At 38.7% G+C, this 18,251-nt stretch overlaps 1 protein-coding gene across 3 annotated transcripts in view; it reads left to right on the forward strand.

The window, feature by feature from the left end:
* Positions 1 to 17,665, forward strand: part of ATP8B4 (ATPase phospholipid transporting 8B4 (putative)) — a 232,666-nt gene extending 215,001 nt beyond the window's left edge. For all 3 annotated transcript variants that reach the window (XM_077764430.1, XM_077764428.1, XM_077764429.1), the window contains exons 25-28: positions 462 to 707; positions 10,628 to 10,766; positions 13,652 to 13,782; positions 15,377 to 17,665. In XM_077764430.1, coding sequence (XP_077620556.1) covers positions 462 to 707; positions 10,628 to 10,766; positions 13,652 to 13,782; positions 15,377 to 15,658 — 798 coding nt within the window. In that variant the 3' untranslated portion in view covers positions 15,659 to 17,665. The remainder of the gene's footprint in view (positions 1 to 461; positions 708 to 10,627; positions 10,767 to 13,651; positions 13,783 to 15,376) is intronic.
* The last annotated feature ends 586 nt before the right edge of the window (positions 17,666 to 18,251 follow it).

Raw genomic sequence — 18,251 nt, forward strand, 5'->3', positions numbered from 1 at the left:
GTTCTGCTCTCCCTCCTGTAACAGTTGGGAACTCAGATCGGCCAATTCTTACTCTGTGGCTCTCTGCTGCCATCTCCTGGTCACTACCACTCACTGCCTTGGCCATTAACCTCTGCGCCCCATTGGCTGCAAGCGCATTCTGGCAGTGTGAGTGTCACCGTAGGAGAGCAGAGAAAAGACACTTTAGTCTGAAGCCAAGGCTCTGGGGTGCAAGTCAAGTTCTGGTTCTGTAATAAGAGCTATATGATCTCTCATGACTCTCTCTTGGAGACTCAAGTTCCTCTTCTGTAAAATAGGGACCGTTTAATTATCTTCTGCATTATTGTGAGAATGAAAACAAGCTAGTGAATAGTGTTTATTAGCGAATGCTTCAACCTGCACTTGCTATTTCCTGAGATGGGGAATTCAGAGCCTCTCTGACTCCTCAAGCCTCCACCACTGAAGTAACACTTTGTTGACAGGATGTGAATGACCAGAACAGCATGGACTATCCTCAGCTCTATGAACCTGGACAACTCAATCTGCTGTTTAACAAGCGCAAATTTTTCATCTGCATGGCACATGGCATCTACACCTCATTGGCCCTCTTCTTCATTCCCTATGGAGCCTTTCACAGTGTGACTGGAGAAGATGGGCAGCCCATTGCCGACTACCAGTCTTTTGCAGTTACCATGGCTACATCCCTGGTCATTGTGGTCAGTGTGCAGGTAACCCTGTTGCTGAAAATAACTTGATGGCTTTACAACTTTTAAAAATCATTTTCATTATTGACTGATTTTTGTCTATTTGTGGGGGGAAAAAAAGGAATCACGGGGTTTCTTTTTAACTACACATCTTGAGATGAAAACGGAAAGCTGTAACATAAAAGACCAGATGTGGGAGATTAGCCTTAGGTGTCTATAATCTCTATGTTAGTAGAGACCTCACAATTAATCGTTTTTTAGGGTTGAGCATTGTATGTGTGCAGAAATAATACTACTGTTTCCTTCTTGTGTTGGAAAAAGGAGTTTTCCAACAATAACAGAGAGAAACTTTCCCGTGATTTCTGTAAGGTGTAATAACTTCCAGGTTTTAAAGTGAAATTTAAAATTTATTTGTTAATACATATCCATGAAATTATTTGAGAGGTTCAGTGTTATATTTTGGCGTATCTGAACCTTAAATCCAGAGAAGCTCTTCGGGTAAGGATGATTTTTAATGATCCATTAACCTTCACTGGGCATCTTGTGTTTGTGTCTATTTCCTTTTTAATGCAAATGGCAGACAATACCATTCACTATTGAGTTAGAGTTCACAAAAGCTCTCCTATTCATTAAAATCTGTACCTCTGGGTGGATGCAGCAAGCAATGTGACCTGTTGTGTGTTTTGTTTTTGTTTTCTTTTTTAAAGGAGCAAATACCAGTCAAGAACTTGGTTTTTAGAGTTTAAATTGCCTTTGGGCAGTCCTTTGTCTATCCTATAAACATTCTTTTTTTTCCCCACAAACCTTAGCTACTCAGTTTCAACAAAGAATCTCATTAAACCCCAGACTTTCTCTTCATGACTCAAAAATAAACATTTATTATGTTAAATGAACCAAATGCAAACATATTGCTTTTAAAAGATATCTCTGCCATTCCTTGGTCCATCTAAGTGAATATCATGAAATCTATACCAAAGCCATCTAACATGAGACATCTTGAGAGTTCAAAATTAAGAGTCAGACAGGTAGTATCCAAAGCAGAACCAGATTTCTCCACTCAAAAAGAGTTCTATTTGTCTGTCTCACAACTAAATAAAGCATCCTGTTGCTTTGCAAATCTTCCATTGTCTAGTTCAATTCTGTGGCAGAGAGGGAAATAATGGAGTGATTTGGAAGCATCTGACATGGTTAAGACATTTGTCATGGTAGTCCATTACTGGGACATGGTGTATGTCACCTCAAAAGGAGCTATTGCTCCATCTTTTCTTATAGCTCTTGCCACTATACTGGGCACTCCAACCTGTTTTGTTGCCTTTTGAGCACTGAGCAGGCTCTGTGTATACTTTTATGTTTCCAGCCAAGAGATTTAGGTGATCTACTCCTTGCCGTGAGGGCACATTTCCAGTTCTCTGGATTCTCCTTCTGACGGGGAGGGCAGTTGTGGAACATCTTTTTAGTGGTAACAGCTTATTTACCAGGTCAGGCTTGTTACTTGGCGCTCCAAGAGATGATTTTAAAGGTAGTAACTGAGATACAAGGCCAGTATCTAAAGTAGAAAGCAAATGGGAAATATTCTTCACACTGTCATTAGTATCATCTGCTAAATAAGTAAGGATTAAAAATGTTACCTGGAAAATTCACTATAGATATGGTAGGCATTTCATGTTTAGTGAAATTATTTTTCATAATTCTACAACTTTTGGTTAATGTTATCTTGTTAATTTAAAAAAGCCTTTTGATATTCCTACATAACTTTTTCTTTTTGCCTGTCTATAATTTATTTTCTTATACGCTATTATAGCAGTGTGTTTTTACATTAAATATAGATTTAGAAGCTCTTTTCCCCATAAAATGCACAGTTTCTGTTGGATATCACAGGTACTTTTCTCCTTTTTTCACAAATTTTGAGACCACAGAAACAATTATATTTTAAAAACATTTTATTCACAAAAAATAATTTTCTGTTCTGTCTTTCAGAGTTTTAAAAACAAATCACTCACAATTACTTACCTTTGCTATCAGATTTTTATAAGAATGATACCCTTGCTTCTTCAGAGGGGCTTCTTCCTCAGGACTCAAAGTAACCACTGGTCCCTCATTCAAGATGTTATGTGTGGGAATATGCAGGTTTATTTGATTCAGGCCTGTGGGCCATTTGTCTCTTCAAAATCCATTCTCTGCCTTCTTGCTTTGTTTTTTAATTTTGTTTAATATTTATTTATTTTTGAGAGAGAGAGAGAGAGAGACAGAGCATGAGTGGGGAAAGGGCAGAGAGTGAGAGGGAGACAGAATCCAAAGCAGGCTCCAGGCTCTGAGCTGTCAGCACAGAGCCTGACGCTGGGCTCAGACTCAAGAACTGTGAGATCATGACCTGAGCCAAGTGAGATGCTCACCAACTGAGCCACCCAGGTACCCCATTCTCTGCCTTCTATCCCTTTAAGGGCAACCATGGCCCAGCCCACCTAGCCTTTTTCTAATGTTAACATTACCATCTTACATAACCATTGTGCAATTTTTAAAACTATTAAATTAGCATTGGTACAATACTACTAACTGAACTACAGACTTGATTCAGCTTTCTTCAGTTTTTCCATTAACGACTCTGTTCCAGGATCCTGCACTGCCTTTACTTGTAATGTCTCCTACAACCGCTGACTTTTTACAGTCTTTCCTAGTCTTTCACGGCCTTGACACTTTTTTTTAAATGTTTAATTATTTTTGAGAGAGTGAGAGAAAGAGACAGAGCTTGAACAGGGGAGAGGCAGACACAGAATCCAAAGGGAGGGAGACAAAGAATCCAAAGCAACCTCCAGCCTCTGAGCTGTCAGCTCAGAGCCCGATGTGGGTCTTGAACTCCCTAACCATGAGATCATGGCCTGAGCGGAAGTCAGACACTTAACTAACTGAGCCACCCAGGTGTCCCTCATGACCTTGATCAGGTATTTTGTAGAATGTTTCTGGATTTGTTTGATCCTTTCTTAGGAATAGATGGAGATTGTGGATTGGGGTAAGATTCACAAAGAGGTGACATACCCTTGCCACATCCTATCAGGGAGCATGCGATATCAGCATGACTTATTCCTGGTGATGGTGACCTCCTTTACTTGTTAGGGTGATGTTTCTCAGGTTTCTCCATTCTCAACTGTGCTTCCCTTTTCACATTCTATTCATTAGAAGTGAGTCACTACATCTAGCCCAATACATTCAAGAGGAGGAGAATTAAGCTCCATTTCTTAGAGAACAGAGTTTCCAATAATTGGTAGTCATATGTCAAAACCATACCGTATAATTTAAAGTAAAATTGATACAACAAACTGGGTCCCACGACTTGCCCAAGATCACACAGAAACTGCATTGTAGGTTTAGGACGAGGATCCAGTAGCCTTATTTCCTGAATCAAATATTTCTTTCTTTTATTTTTAATAAAGGCAATTGTGAGTGTTCCATGAAAAACATGGGGCAAGCATTTCCTACAACACAATTATTACTGGGCTACAGGGTACTTACGTACCCTTGGAAAGTACACCCAGAGTTGTACTTCTAAAGATGAGGTCCTAGGTTTCACCACTTAGTGGCTGTGCCTCTTCTCCATGTACAAGTTGAAGTCCTCTCAATCTTAACCGCAGACTCCTATCCCATAGATTTCTCCTCCACCTGATTTTTCCCTGCCTCACCCATACCCCCTGCTGAGTGCTGAAGGTTCCTGAAACAGCCAGGGGACGGAGGACATTTCTGCCAAGAGAGCAAGGTAGGAGATGGAGGTCTGGAGGCAGAGTAGGTGTGAGTGAGAATGGACACCAGTTTCCAAGTTCTGGCATGCTTTGTTTACTGCTGTACTCCAACTTAAACTGTAGTGCCAGACAAAAATAAGTATTTATTGAATGGATATAAGGGCAGAAAGATAAGATAAGGAAAGAATAAAGTTGAGTAAAGGAAGTGAGAATACAGGCTCTATGCTGACAGCTCAGAGCCTGGAGCCTGCTTCAGATTCTGTGTCTCCCTCTCTCTCTGACCCTCCCCCCTTCATGCTCTCTTTCTCTCTGTCTCAATCATAAATAAACATCAAAACATTAAAAAAAAAAAAAAAGGGGAAGTGAGAATAATTTGGTTGAGGTGCCCAACTTTGCCTCCTGTCTTAGATACATCTTAGCCCATCTTACACCAGACGACCAGAGCAGGCCTATTTTTGGTGGGAGCCTTCTGAAACGTGTGTCATCAGCACCACTAGGAGTAATGTCAGGCATTATACTTAATCCTCTCAGTGCCACTATGCAGGAGGTATTTATTATTTATCGTCCCCTTTCACAGATGAAGCTCAGAGAGGTTAAACAACTTGCCTGAAGTCACCAAGTGAGTCCTAGATCCAGGGTTGGAAACCAGACCTCTCTGACTCCAGTGCTGTCTGGAGCAAAGTCTTTTATTCTCCAGGAAGACTGGTTAAAACACAAATTTTCAGGAAGTATAAGAAGAAAGATTAGAGTGAATATAAGGAAGATATCAGATACTTTGTTGTCTATATAGGAGGAGAAGGGGGAAGGAAGGAAGAGGGAAAAAAAGAAAATAAAAAACAAGCAAGCAGTCCTAAAGCTAGAAGCATTGGAGTTTGGTGACAAGAGACTATCTGGAAGAACATAGAAGACAGGATAGATTTACTGAAAGCAAACTTGGTCCACTTGCCCACGTCAGGGCTTCTGCTTTTCAGAGTAACAGCAGCTCCCATTAATTGAGCATTTATTACGCAAATGATTTATTTTTCAGATAATCTCATTATCCCATTTAATCCTCTTGCCAGTACTCTGAAACATCGATACAATTACTATAGATAAGAAAATAGTCTTGCTGGTGGGCCTGGGTGTCTCAGTTGGTTAAGCATCTGACTTAATTTCAGTTCAGGTCATGATCTCGCAGTTTGTGAGTTTGAGTCCCACATCAAGCTCTGCACTAACAGTGTGGAACCTGCTTGGGATTCTCTCTCTTTGCCCCCTCCCCACTCTCTCTCTCTCTCTCTCTCTCAACATAAACTCTTTAAAAAGCTATTTTTTAAAAAAGAAAAGAAAATAGACTTGCCACAGTTAAAGTCACAAAGAGAGTGGCAGACCAGGGTTTGAACACAGATCTTCTGATCTCAGGGCCCCAGCTCCAAATCCAAGTGGACCTCCCTTCTTTCTAGGGATAAATGAAGCTATGAGCCTCCCCAAAGGCATAGTAGTTACAGCGAACTAAGTGTCCACCTCTGTCCTCCACGAGGGGATACCTAAGACACCAGTATCACCCTTCAATAAAGCGGGAGAAAAACTTAATAGATGATAAACACACAGATCCTCTTTCAACATCAGAATTTCAACTTGAGAAATGGATAGATTCCCAATTACTGTCATTTTAGTCTTCCACTCATTTTTTAAAATTCAAGTCAGTTAACATACAATGTAGTTTTGACTCCAGAAATAGAACCCAGTGCTTCATCTCTTATATCTGACACCCAGTGCTCCTCCCCAAAAGTACTCTCCTTCATGCTGATCATCCCCATGCAATACGCTCATTTTTATTTCTCGGAACCCCTGAAAATGCCTGATTTACCATAGAATTCTCAGACCTGAGTGCGTAGATGTTTATAACCATGAAAACTCTGCCATCTTGGCTTCAATCAGAAACTGCTGTCTCTGATATATAGAATAATAAGTTTCAGGAGTTTTGTGAATAAGCTTACTTTGACAATGGCATTAATATCCTTTCCTCACTGTCTAAGCTTAACTGTCATTGAGGTAACAACCCCCATGAAATTTCCATGGTCTATAATTATAGTTATAAATCTTATGTGTCCTGCTGATGCTATCGGCCAAACATTAGGAGACACTTTTTTTTTTTTTAAATAGCAGGGTTGTTGTATTTTGTGGGTTTTGTCTTTGTTTTTTGTTTATTTGAATTATAAAATATTCCTCTTAACATTCAAACACTATAGAAGTGTTTAAAATAAAATGAACCACCTTCTTCTCTCCCATATTCCCCCACTTAACTCTTATGATTACCATAGCTTAACTCCTTTCATATTTTTTCTTTGCTTTGAGACACACACACACACACACACACACATAGGTTTTCAAGACAAAAAGAGCATAGCTATGCATATTATTCAGTAATATGCTTTTCTTACTTAATAAGACATTCTGAACAGCTTTCCAAACTAACACATTCAGATCTATCTTACTCTTTTTCAGAGCTGCACAGAATTTCACAATATATATGTAACATATATAGTAATAAATAATAATTATCAGTCTTCTATTGATAGACCTTCAGGATGTTTCTTTTGTTGTTGCTGTTATTAAAGCAGTGCTACAATGCACATACTAGTATATAAATTTAATGTACTGACAGATGAGTTCCTAGAAATGAAATTTCTGGAGTCAGAACTCCTAACTTTAACTGATATATCCTACCAGATGAAGAATGGCATTTTGTTGTTTGCATGGATAGATCAGAGAGTATGTACATTTAAATTTTCATTAATATTGTTATATTACTTTCCCAAAAGGATCAGAGTTGCAGACAACAGACACTTCTTCAGTTTAAGTAAAAAAGATTTATTAAAAGCCGTTAGGTAGCTCCAGATGCTTCAGGAGGGTAAATGAACCAGGGAGAGCCACAGCTAGGCATAACACCTCTGGGAGCAATACCCAACCATATGGCTGTACTATTGTAGTGAAAACACCATCACTACCTCTTAACAGCTTGGCCCTGATCACCCTCGGGACTGGATGCCAAGTCAGCCACAGATTTCCAGAAAACTACCATGCTATCAAATACTGAGAGAAGTGTATTAAAGTTTTCCCTTGTGATTATGATTCTTACTAAGTTCTTGCATTTCAAGAAATTTAACCTTATATATAAAAAAAAAAAAGAAATTTAACCTTATATAATTTGAGGCTATTTTAGTTGCCATATAATGGTTCTATTGTTATTGTTCTTGGTAGCTTTTATCTTTTATGATAAAACATTCTTAAATTTCATTTTTAATATTAGTTTTACTTCTGTTGCTTGTTTTTAGTCTGCATATACTGCTTTTTTTAGTTCTAATATAAAATGTAGGCCCATCCCTTCCTTTTCATCGTTTTCTTCTCTCATTCTGTTGGTTTTTTCCTTTGATCAAGGAGTTAAACTACTCATTTTTATTGTTACTATTCTATATTTTATCTTGCTTCTTTCATGTTATTTTATGAGTACTTTTACTTCTACTTTTATATTTTCACTTTTTCCTTTTCATACTCAGATGCATTGTGATCTTTAAATATCTTATTTATCATAAATAATGTATAAGTTTACTACTGTATTCCCATCTTACCAGTGATTTCTCCCTATTTTCATAGTTGTTTAAATCTGTTTCCATATTGAGATACCAAAATTAAAAAACTAAATCCTCCACCAAATGTTTCACTATCCTGTCTACACCTTCCTTCATCTGCTTCCAAATTCAACAATTTTGTAAATATATTACTTATTTCTCCCTCCCTGCTCCTACTCTCCTCCCCAACTCGTGCATTAGTTAATAATCTAGAGTTGCAGTTTCAGGATGCTATTAAATGTTCCTTTAACATGTGTTCTGACTGTTACAGTTTTTTTCTCTATAGAGCCAACTTTAAATGTACAAAAATCATGGCTCACCACCATTTTTATGCTCTTTGTCTCCCACTCTTGGAGTATTTGTTGTAATTGAATTTTTATTTGATTGCAGCAATTTCTTTGAGTAATTTCTTCAAAAAGCATACAGAGAGGTTATACTTTTGAGCTCAAAGCTTGTTTTTTTGTTTTTTGGTTTTTTTGTCCTTACATTTAAATGATATATTGGACAGATATGAGATTCTTGAGTCAGAGACTTTTGCTTTAGGAACTTTGTAAATGTTGTTCCACAATACCCAGTTTCAAACATTAGGGTCTCTTTCCTTTGTAAGTATGTGTTATATTCTCTTTCTTTTTAAGGAATATGTTCTCTATCTGGAAGTCTGTGTTCTTTGTCTTTTGCCTCACAAATGCCACTGGAATGTGACTTTTTTTCATTAATCTTCCTAGGATTTTAGAGTGCCCTTTCAATCTGAAAGTCCTGCTATGTGTTCACAATAGCAGAGCAGTTTTCTTGTGTCATTTCTTTGATTGTAACTTCTCTCTCTCGTTCTTGTTCTCTAAGATGCCATTATTTGTATATTGGGCTCATGAATCTCTCATCTATGGATTTTGCCATCCATGTCTCATATCTTTTTGCATATGGTTTCCATTTCTTCAAGTTTTTGCTCTCTGTTGTGAGATATTATTTCCATTTGTTTTTTCCAGAATATTAATTCAGTTCTCATCAGTGACTATTCTTATTTGGTTTCTCTATTGAATTTTTAAATTCAGGAATAATGCTCTTTTTCTTCCTGATTTTTTTTTTTCTGTGATCTAATTGCATCTCCTTAAGAGTTCTCATTACTTTTTTGGGGGGGTGGGGGGGGTTATAATGCTTGTCTGTCTTTTCCATTAGTTCTGCCTCAATAGGAGCCACCTGTTCCTTTTCTTTTTTTTCTTTTCAGCTGAGTCCCCTTTAATTGGTTGTGATATTTCTACTCATACCCACACAGGTCAGGCTGTTAGTATCTCTTGACGGTGATGAATTGACAGGTGGTAGAAGGTACAGTTGAAGATTTTGGCCTAATGTCTTGGCAGTCAAATGAACTGGAAAACCAGCATCTCTTTGCTGAGGATGAATGGCAAAGCTCTCTGTTCTTAGGCCTCTTAAAGAAAGAAAGCTGTCCTTTTATAACCCCTGTAGTTTATATCCAAGGCTGCCAACATCTTTTTCATGGGGCAAGGTAAAAAACAGCAGCCTTCCTGTGGGAGGAGGGGGTGTGTCTTCCATTGCAGATGCAGAGAAGGATCTGTTTACTGTGTAAGTAGGGCCCTCTCAGGAAAGTGAGAAATTAGTTTTGCACCAGACTCTGCTAGAAATGCAAACCTTAGACCACTTGGGGCCTCTGATATGTTGCCAGAACTTACTTGTTTTTCTCTGAGAACTCAGGGTTCATAGTCACTAGTAGGCTTCCTTGACTCCCCCATAGTAGGCTTCCTTGACTCCCCCTTGTGTTGCCACAAGGTGTTAATAGAAGTGAGAAGGACTTGTGAACAGGCTCCCAGGTCACCATGAATCCTTGCTTCTGAATTTTATGTCAACAGAGGATTAACGATTTTCTTATTATTTAAATAATTTAGGAAAATGGACCATGAAAATGATTTAGAATATTGGTATAAAACAGATTATACCCATGTAAAATAGTCATGTGACAAAAATTTTAGTGTGTATTTATTTTGAGAGAGAGAGCATGAGCAGGGACTAGGCAAGGGGGTGGGGGAGAGAGAGAGCGAGGGAGGGAGAGAGAGTCGCAAGCAGGTTCCATACTGTTGGCACAGAGCCCGATGTGGGGCTGGAACTCATGAGCATGAGATAATGATCTGAGCAGAAATCAAGAGTTGGACACTCAACTGCCTGAGCCACCCTGGTGCCCCAGTTACATGAAAATCTATGTACAGATTATAAAATGTTGCACTTGCTCACTACTGAAAAAACATTTTTCCTAACAGAAACACTTTAAGAGCAATTTAGAAAGTAATTTTGAAATTAGAAATCACTTTGTTTTCTTATTTCACACTTAAAAGAAGTTTAACATTTTATCTTCTGATTCTGATTCACCCTTGACAGATATAATGGCTTGCAGATATAAGTTCTGAAGTGAGTTGTCTACCAGAAATGTGAGGTCAGTTCCCAGTGTTGTGCAGAAAGTAGCAGTGCCTGAGGTTGGCTGGTAGCTAGACAGGTACAAGTGTATCTTCACGGAGCCGTGCTGGGGAAACATCACTCAGTAAAATGATACTCTTGAAATCCTCAAAGACCTCCCTTTTGCATTTGAATTTATTTACAGATAGCCTTGGATACCAGTTACTGGACTGTCATTAATCATGTCTTCATCTGGGGGAGCGTTGCCACTTATTTCTCCATTTTATTTACAATGCACAGTAATGGCATCTTTGGCATCTTCCCAAACCAGTTTCCATTTGTTGGTAAGTGAGTCCTTCTATCTATGGGGGCTAGTGTCATGCTGTCATTTATTCTTCTTTGTAATTTGTTTTCTGTGTTGGGTGGGACAAGGGATGACCAATAATCTTTTCTCTAGAAATGGATTGAGCCAGGCATCTAAAGGTTTTCAGGCTTGAGAAGAGCTCCAAAATATTAGTTTCTGCTCTCCCTGCCAGATTTAAAAGAATCACTACAATAGCTGCTTAAAGATTCCCGATGGCCTAGGTGCAATAGACTGTCCCTTTGCAAACAAGCAGCATAGCACATATTTCAAGGTTATCTGAGGGCTTGTTAAAAGGTCATGTGTAATAGAAGAGAAGGAAATGTTAGGCTCTCCCTTTTATCCCACATGATCACCAATATCACTGCCAAAGTTCACCTGTAGAACTTACCTACATTTATTTAAGAAAACAAATGAGGTATAATTTAGAGCCATCTAAAAAATTGCTGAGCCTTAGTCTATGAGTGAGTGGCACATAGAGTAGACTCTGTGGTTAGACAGCCAGGGTTCACGTGTCAGCTCTACTACTTGAATGCTGGGTGACCTTGGGCAGACTCCTTTTCTTTTCATGCCTTGATGTCTTAAATTCTGAACTGGAGATATTAATAGTTTCTATTTTCATAGGAAATGTGAGGGATACATGAGAGACTGCATATAAAATGTTAGCATGTGGCCTGGTACATAGCACTGTTTTAGTAAATGGTAACCATAATGATGGTGATGATGATGATTCAAGCAACGATGACTTGATTACTAGTTGGGAACACGGCAGAGTGATTTGAGCAGTAGATGGGTAGCAAAAGAACTCCAAAAATACCTTAACACCCTGTTCTATACTACAGGTAGTAGTATACACCTGGTCTATCTATGGTGTATACCACCATTGTATTCCACATTTCAAAATGATTCCTAGAGGGCCACTGAGCTTTATTCCACAATGAGGCTATTCGTGTACCTTCTCTGAAGTTTTGAAATCTCTAATGTGTGTAAGATAAGTTCGTAACAGTCATGTTTCCCAGTTCGTCCCAGCAAACTATGGAAAAGAGAGATGCATAGTGTCAACCGTCTTGAGCTTTATCAGGCAAGACTGAGATTTGCATCCACGAGGTGAGGAATTCAGCCTAAGGAATCCAGAAAAACAATTCTTAGAAAACTCATTTATGTAGAAAACAAAAAAAGAACAACTATAGGGTTATACATTTCCACTGATATGAAAGCATCTAAAATTATAATTCCAATTAAACGCACACATATACTTAAGAACGTTGTTCATCTTCTGCCTCACTTTAAATGTACATGGAAATCTTTAAATTGCACCACTCTTACTTAATATGTAACATGAATACTTTGTTTACCAAAATATTGCAACCATGTAGAAACATGACGGTTATGAATAAGCATGTTATGAAAGACAGACATTTAACTATTTTTAGTTTTTTTCTTTTTTAATTTTCTTTCTTCCTTTTTTTTTTTTTTAAATTTTTCTCTTTTGGTTGCCAAATCTGAAAGTTCAGTGCATTGACGAGAAGACTTCTAGTCCTAGGAGAGCTTTTTAGCACACATAATGAGACTGGAATGCCTCAACTGGAGAAAGTAGTTTGTGTGAGGACCACTCTCTCTGGCTAAATGCATGCCATTCCAGGAATTAATTACTGAGCTCCAATGAGACTTCTAAAAAGTTAGATCAACATTGGGGTTTAAGAAAAAAATTTTTTTTTCCTTAGTAGCCAGCAGCAAGCAGGAGTGTGGTTTTAAAGTGAAGCTTGTTTTTCCAGCTGTGCCTGGGGGTACTGAGCTTCAAGGACCTCAAAGAGTCATTTAATTTATTGAGTCAAGTTTGTTTCTGCCCAGGCAACTGTAATCTACTGCTCTTTGGTGGGCAGATTCTATCCTCCAAAGCCAGAAATTGCAGACATATCAATCAGTAGCCAAGCCCTCATACCCCAAACACATTCAAATGGGGTTAACACTTTAGCTTTGAGAGAGGGGACCTGGATAATTAGAAGTACTGTGGCAAATCCCTAGAAAACCAACAGAGACAGATGTTTACTTTGGCGATATAAGTAGGGTTAACATGTTCCTGTAGAATTTGCCTGCTTAACTGACCCTTATTGCTTTCTTTAAACAAACCCCCAGTATATGAGGGGTGAGTATAAAGTAAGGAAACTGGCTTCAGGCTTGGCAGTGAGTTTCACCACAGGATTGCACGGGCATGCTGGATGGCTGTATCAGCAGCCTTCCAGTGAGAGGAACGCTCCTTTCACAAACCCAAGGGCATCTCTGATCTCCTTGGAATCTTGAGTTGCTCATAACCCAGTAAATATCAGAGAGATCAGCAAGTCCCTTTGAGGCAGGTTTTTTAAAGTTGCTGCCTGAATTGTAAAGGCAGTTGATAAAGCTCTCCTTTTACAGCGCAGCCAGTCACCAAGACTATTGAGATTTTACCTGCATCCCGGACACGTATAGTTTCGATATGATAGTTTTATTCAGGAGTCTCTAAGAGCAAATGTGCCTTCTTTTACAAATAATGGCTGCTTTGGAGTAAGGGATCTTGAGGCTGGTTGAGAGAATTCTACTTCATGAGTGAGCTGGACTGAGGCTGGATCAGAGAATACTCAGCCCTGATTGGCTGTCTCCTAGTGACCAGGCGATGAAGCAGTTCCCATTGGTGGTGATCCTACCATTCTTGCCTTCTCATCACCTCTGAGCATATACTATATACTGGAGAGGACACGTAGTGGTCCTCTCTAGGTAGTCCAAACCTCACCATTTCAAAAAAGGCCTTATGGCAACAGGCAAAGAGCCTATTAATTCAGTAATTCAGTCCTGTTTATAATGACAGTGTCTATTTTTTATTCTTAATAATAGGAAATGCACGACATTCTTTGACCCAGAAGTGCATCTGGCTTGTTATTCTCTTAACGACGGTGACTTCTGTTATGCCTGTGGTGATATTCAGATTTTTGAAGGTGAATTTATGTCCAACCCTGAGTGACCAGGTATGTTGCAGTGCTGATGAGCATTTGGAGGGCTCGTTCTTGCCCCTCGGAATCATGTCCTTCTCTGCCTGATTGGAAGCCCAGGAAAGGGATAATGAACTTCCCACTGGAAACACCCATAGGTATATGTCATCACATCACAGTACATGGAACTGCCCACATCTGAATGGATCAGCTTTGTGAGTGCCAATGAAGATAAATGTCTAGACTAAACATGAGTTGAAAAGTGGTCTAAGGCAAAGGTAAACTATAGGGAAAGTTACTGACATGGGGGCAAGGAAAGAATACAGTAAAAGAGAAACAAGCAAGGCATCAGGTGAAGGGACTATAAAGTTTTGTAAAAATATGGTAGCAGATTTGGGAACATGGGGGAGATGTTTCCTTTTGAACAGATTAAGAAACGGAACAGCAATATGATGACTGGATTGGAAAATATAAAGTTGAAAGCATAACAGATTATGGAAATTCTTAAACTAAGGGATTAACAGAACGTATTTCAATGCTTCATGAGAAGAGTAGTATAAACAAGACTATGTCAAGTTAGGTCAGGACCCAGATAAAAAGAGAAAAGGAGAAAGAAAGGGGAGATACACTTTTGTAGTTGCATCACAAGGAGGAGGCAAACCTTGTGGAGTGAGCGACCAGGCCAATGATTCTAAGAGGAACTGAGGGAGAACTTTCTTTACCAGCATTTCCTCCACATTCTGGGGCCAAAGCATGGAAAGATGCTCTCTGAAATGATTCACAGATTCCCCTGTGAAGTCTGTCCTTTCCCTTTGGTTCTGTGAGCTCATTTTGATATAAACCCAAAAAATGATGGATGAGCTAAAGGAAGGAAGATAATGCTCATTTCTTCCAGTATGTAGTCAGATCATGATTTTCTGCTTTTAATGGCTTTATCCTGACATGAAAGTCAAACTCCAAGAGATCAGTCAAATCAGAGAACAAGGAGGCTTGCACCAAACCTTGGATCTTTTTCTCCTCAACTTTACAGGGAAATCAAAGAAATGTTGGAAACCTACCCAAATGATATTGAGCTCTTCTAAAGGCTGCAAAAAAAATCTAAAAACAATCAAAATCCTGAAAATCTCATGATCTACTGACCTACCACAAGGGTTGGAAATTTCGGACTCTCATTTTGTAAATTTTCTCTTAGTCCAGTTACTAACGACTACTGGATCTTGAGAATCTCAAAGAGAAAGGGGGAAAGGCCTGTTGCGGGGGACTGGGATTGTAGGTTGTTATTCTGATTGTGTTTGGATACTGCAAGTTAGAAAATCCTTCTGTATAAAAGTATGTTCCTATTCATATAAGATGGACCTATAAGATGGAGACAGTAATGAAATTTGTCTTAACACTTCTTGCTTGCTTAATAGTCTCTTGGTAGGAGTAAAAATTGACCAGTGCCCAGTACAGTCTTTTGGGTGGAAAATTTGTTGTTTTTTTTGGTGAAACACTTCTTTTTGCAATGAAGGTGAGTATTTTGTTATTGTTGATGTTTCTCGTGAAAAGACTTTCTCTTCATAAAGTGGTCTAGGGCCCAGAGTCTGTCATTTGGATCCATCATCTCACTCTGGGTCTCCTTCCTCTCCAGATCCGTCAGAGGCAAAAAGCTCAAAAGAAGGCAAGGCCCTCACGTAGCCAGAGGCCTCAGACTCGCAGGTCAAGCTCAAGAAGATCTGGATACGCTTTTGCTCACCAAGAGGGCTACGGAGAGCTTATCACATCTGGAAAAAATATGCGAGCTAAAAATCCACCCCCAACACCAGGGCTGGAAAAGACACTGCATAATAGCACTAGCTGGATTGAAAATTTATGTAAGAAAACCACAGACACAGTGAGCAGCTTTAGCCTGGATAAAACAATGAAACTGTGAGTCAAGATGAATTTGAACCACATAGTTACTTTTCACTTTAGCCCAAGCTGATATTCAGCTGGCTCCAGAGTTTGGATCAGGGGCTGACGTGGGCCGATTGCCTCAATTCTAATCTCTGGCAGACAACCGCCAGTGCCCACCAAATAGAGGTGCACTCTGTGGGAAACCAGGCCAGACGGTCACTGTCTAATTTGTGATTTGCTGGTCAAAGGCTTCACAATACCAACAGAAGTGTTTATCAACCCAGATACCAACTGAACAGAACTTTAGAATCTTATTACTGGAGAACAACTTGTAACTCTGCATGTACACTGAATGGGTCTTCAAGTGTATAGAAGAGTGCATTCAAAAGGTATACATACATCTCACCTGTGAAAACATGCTTGTTGACAGATAAGCACATGTACGTGAGATCAGTCTTTCCCAAGATACACTTTTAAGATGTACAATGTGTACTATGGTGCTATCAGATTAAGAGCAGTGTGTGACTCTCTAGTCTTGATATCTACATACTGTGTGTGTTCAGCCAGGACAACACATCACCTTCATGCCTGAAGAATAGCAAAACATGTTGGTATTTCTCATTTGTTTGTTTTTTGTTTTGTTTTGTTTTTTTTACCTGTCTGAATACAGAGTAGATTGGAGCATCTTTACAGTGGGATAAACTGGGAATTTGGTCAAATGTATTCACAAAGCTCTCAGGGACATGTTCATGAAATGTCCAAGGGAGGCTCTCTAGTAAGTATTTCAGACACTTTTTAATGACTTTTATACCAACCTCAAGTAGTAATTTGTTCTGCATCATCCAGAACCATTAATGAAACCAGCATAGCATTAGAATTTCACACTTTAATGATAATATTCCAAATAGTGTGGGGGCAAATACTTTCTCAACATTTCCAATTTTTAAAAGTTCGTATTTGAAGCCAAACAAATTAGTAATCATTCTCTTCCATTACTATTTAAATACTCAGGTTTAGGTCATTCAGAGTTAGTCGCTTTTGATATTCAGCTATCAAGTTTATAATTCAAAGATATATGTAAAGTTAGTTTCACATATATGGAGATGATCCAGTCCAAATTTTGAATCTACATGTGAGTCACCACTGTAATTCCCATAAAAGAATTCGGGCATGTTTGTATTCAGACCCCAGCTCCATTACTGCTTACCTCTATAACCTTGGGCAGGTAATGTGCCTTCTCTGAGACTCACTTTCTTCCTCTGTAAATGAGGATATACTACCTACCTCATGTGGTTGTTTGAGGATTACCAAAGCACAAATTCTTAAATCATTGAAAACATAATTTTCATATGAATAGGCTTCCACTTACCCCATCAGAATAACAGCAATTTGAAGAGAATGTGAAATTGGAATTTAATCAGTATGAAAAGCCTTGATGAAATGAGATTGCAAAGTAAGATATAAAGTTATTGTGCTACAGAGAAATAGACTGTCACCCTGGAGGTAAATTTCTCTGTCAGAAAGTAGAAATAAAACATCATCATGCTTTATCAATTTTCTACAAGTCCATCTCCAAGTTTACGAGGTCCCTAAACTGGTCTTTGTTGAATTATTACGCAAAGTTATCTTTCCCACGAGAGCCAGATGGCCCTTGGCTGGGTTTGATGGATAATGGACTAGCATGATACTAACAGATGACACAATCTTTTTTCCTTTTTGGGTTTTTTTGTGTGTGTGTGTGTGGGGGGGTCATACTTTCCTAGTCCAGGGTAATTTTTCCTAAGTGGGATAAAATAAGATAATGTGTAAAAGACCCTAATCCAGTGTTTTGATCATAGTAAATGATAAATCATCGTAAATCGTAAAAATGATTTATTTGATCATAGTAGATACTCATAGATATTCCCTTTTCCCCACACCCCTGCATGGATTTACCCAAATACTGGTTTTCAATGTCGAACCTGTCATTAGTTTCACTGGGTTTACTCACTTTTTGTAACATTTTGGAAAGATTTGAAAATCTTCAGTAAATGTTTTGGCACTATTGGTGTTTGATGTTGTGTGTCTTCTTTATTGTGAACTCACCAGGGAGAGGTTTTGTCACATTGGTTAACTGAGTTTTTTCTCCTTCTCCTTTACATGCCTGGGGAAAATGTATACCATTCTTAGGATCAGAGTCAAGAATCAAATGAACTGATTGGACCTTTGTATAAGGAATGGGAAAGATTAGGAATGATTCAAGTTTGCAAATTCAGTTCAAATTAAATAAGGCTGTTTTAAAACAGATAATGTGGATGATTGTGAGAGAAACACATTATCAGCTCCCTTTGGCCCCATGAGACCGGAATAAACTGCCACACCCATTGTGAGATCATGAGGATTCCTAGTGCCAGGGATTATTTTGAACCTGAAGATAAAGAGCCTGAGGGGTGGGTGCTGATGGTGGTGCTCTGGAGAATAATAAAACTTTAATTTTACATAAATGTTATCAGATTACTTGGGGGGAAAAACACCCTTTTTTCTAGATTTAGGACTGCAGGTGGTAACCTTGTGTTTTAAATTCTCAACCCTGAATTTTGAGCTGTTTTAGGCCACCGCAAATTGCACTTACTTGTCTTAGATCTGCTATC

The sequence above is a fragment of the Crocuta crocuta genome, unplaced genomic scaffold (genome assembly GCF_008692635.1).
Source record: "Crocuta crocuta isolate KB4526 unplaced genomic scaffold, BGI_CrCroc_1.0 scaffold102, whole genome shotgun sequence".
Lineage (NCBI taxonomy): Eukaryota > Metazoa > Chordata > Mammalia > Carnivora > Hyaenidae > Crocuta > Crocuta crocuta.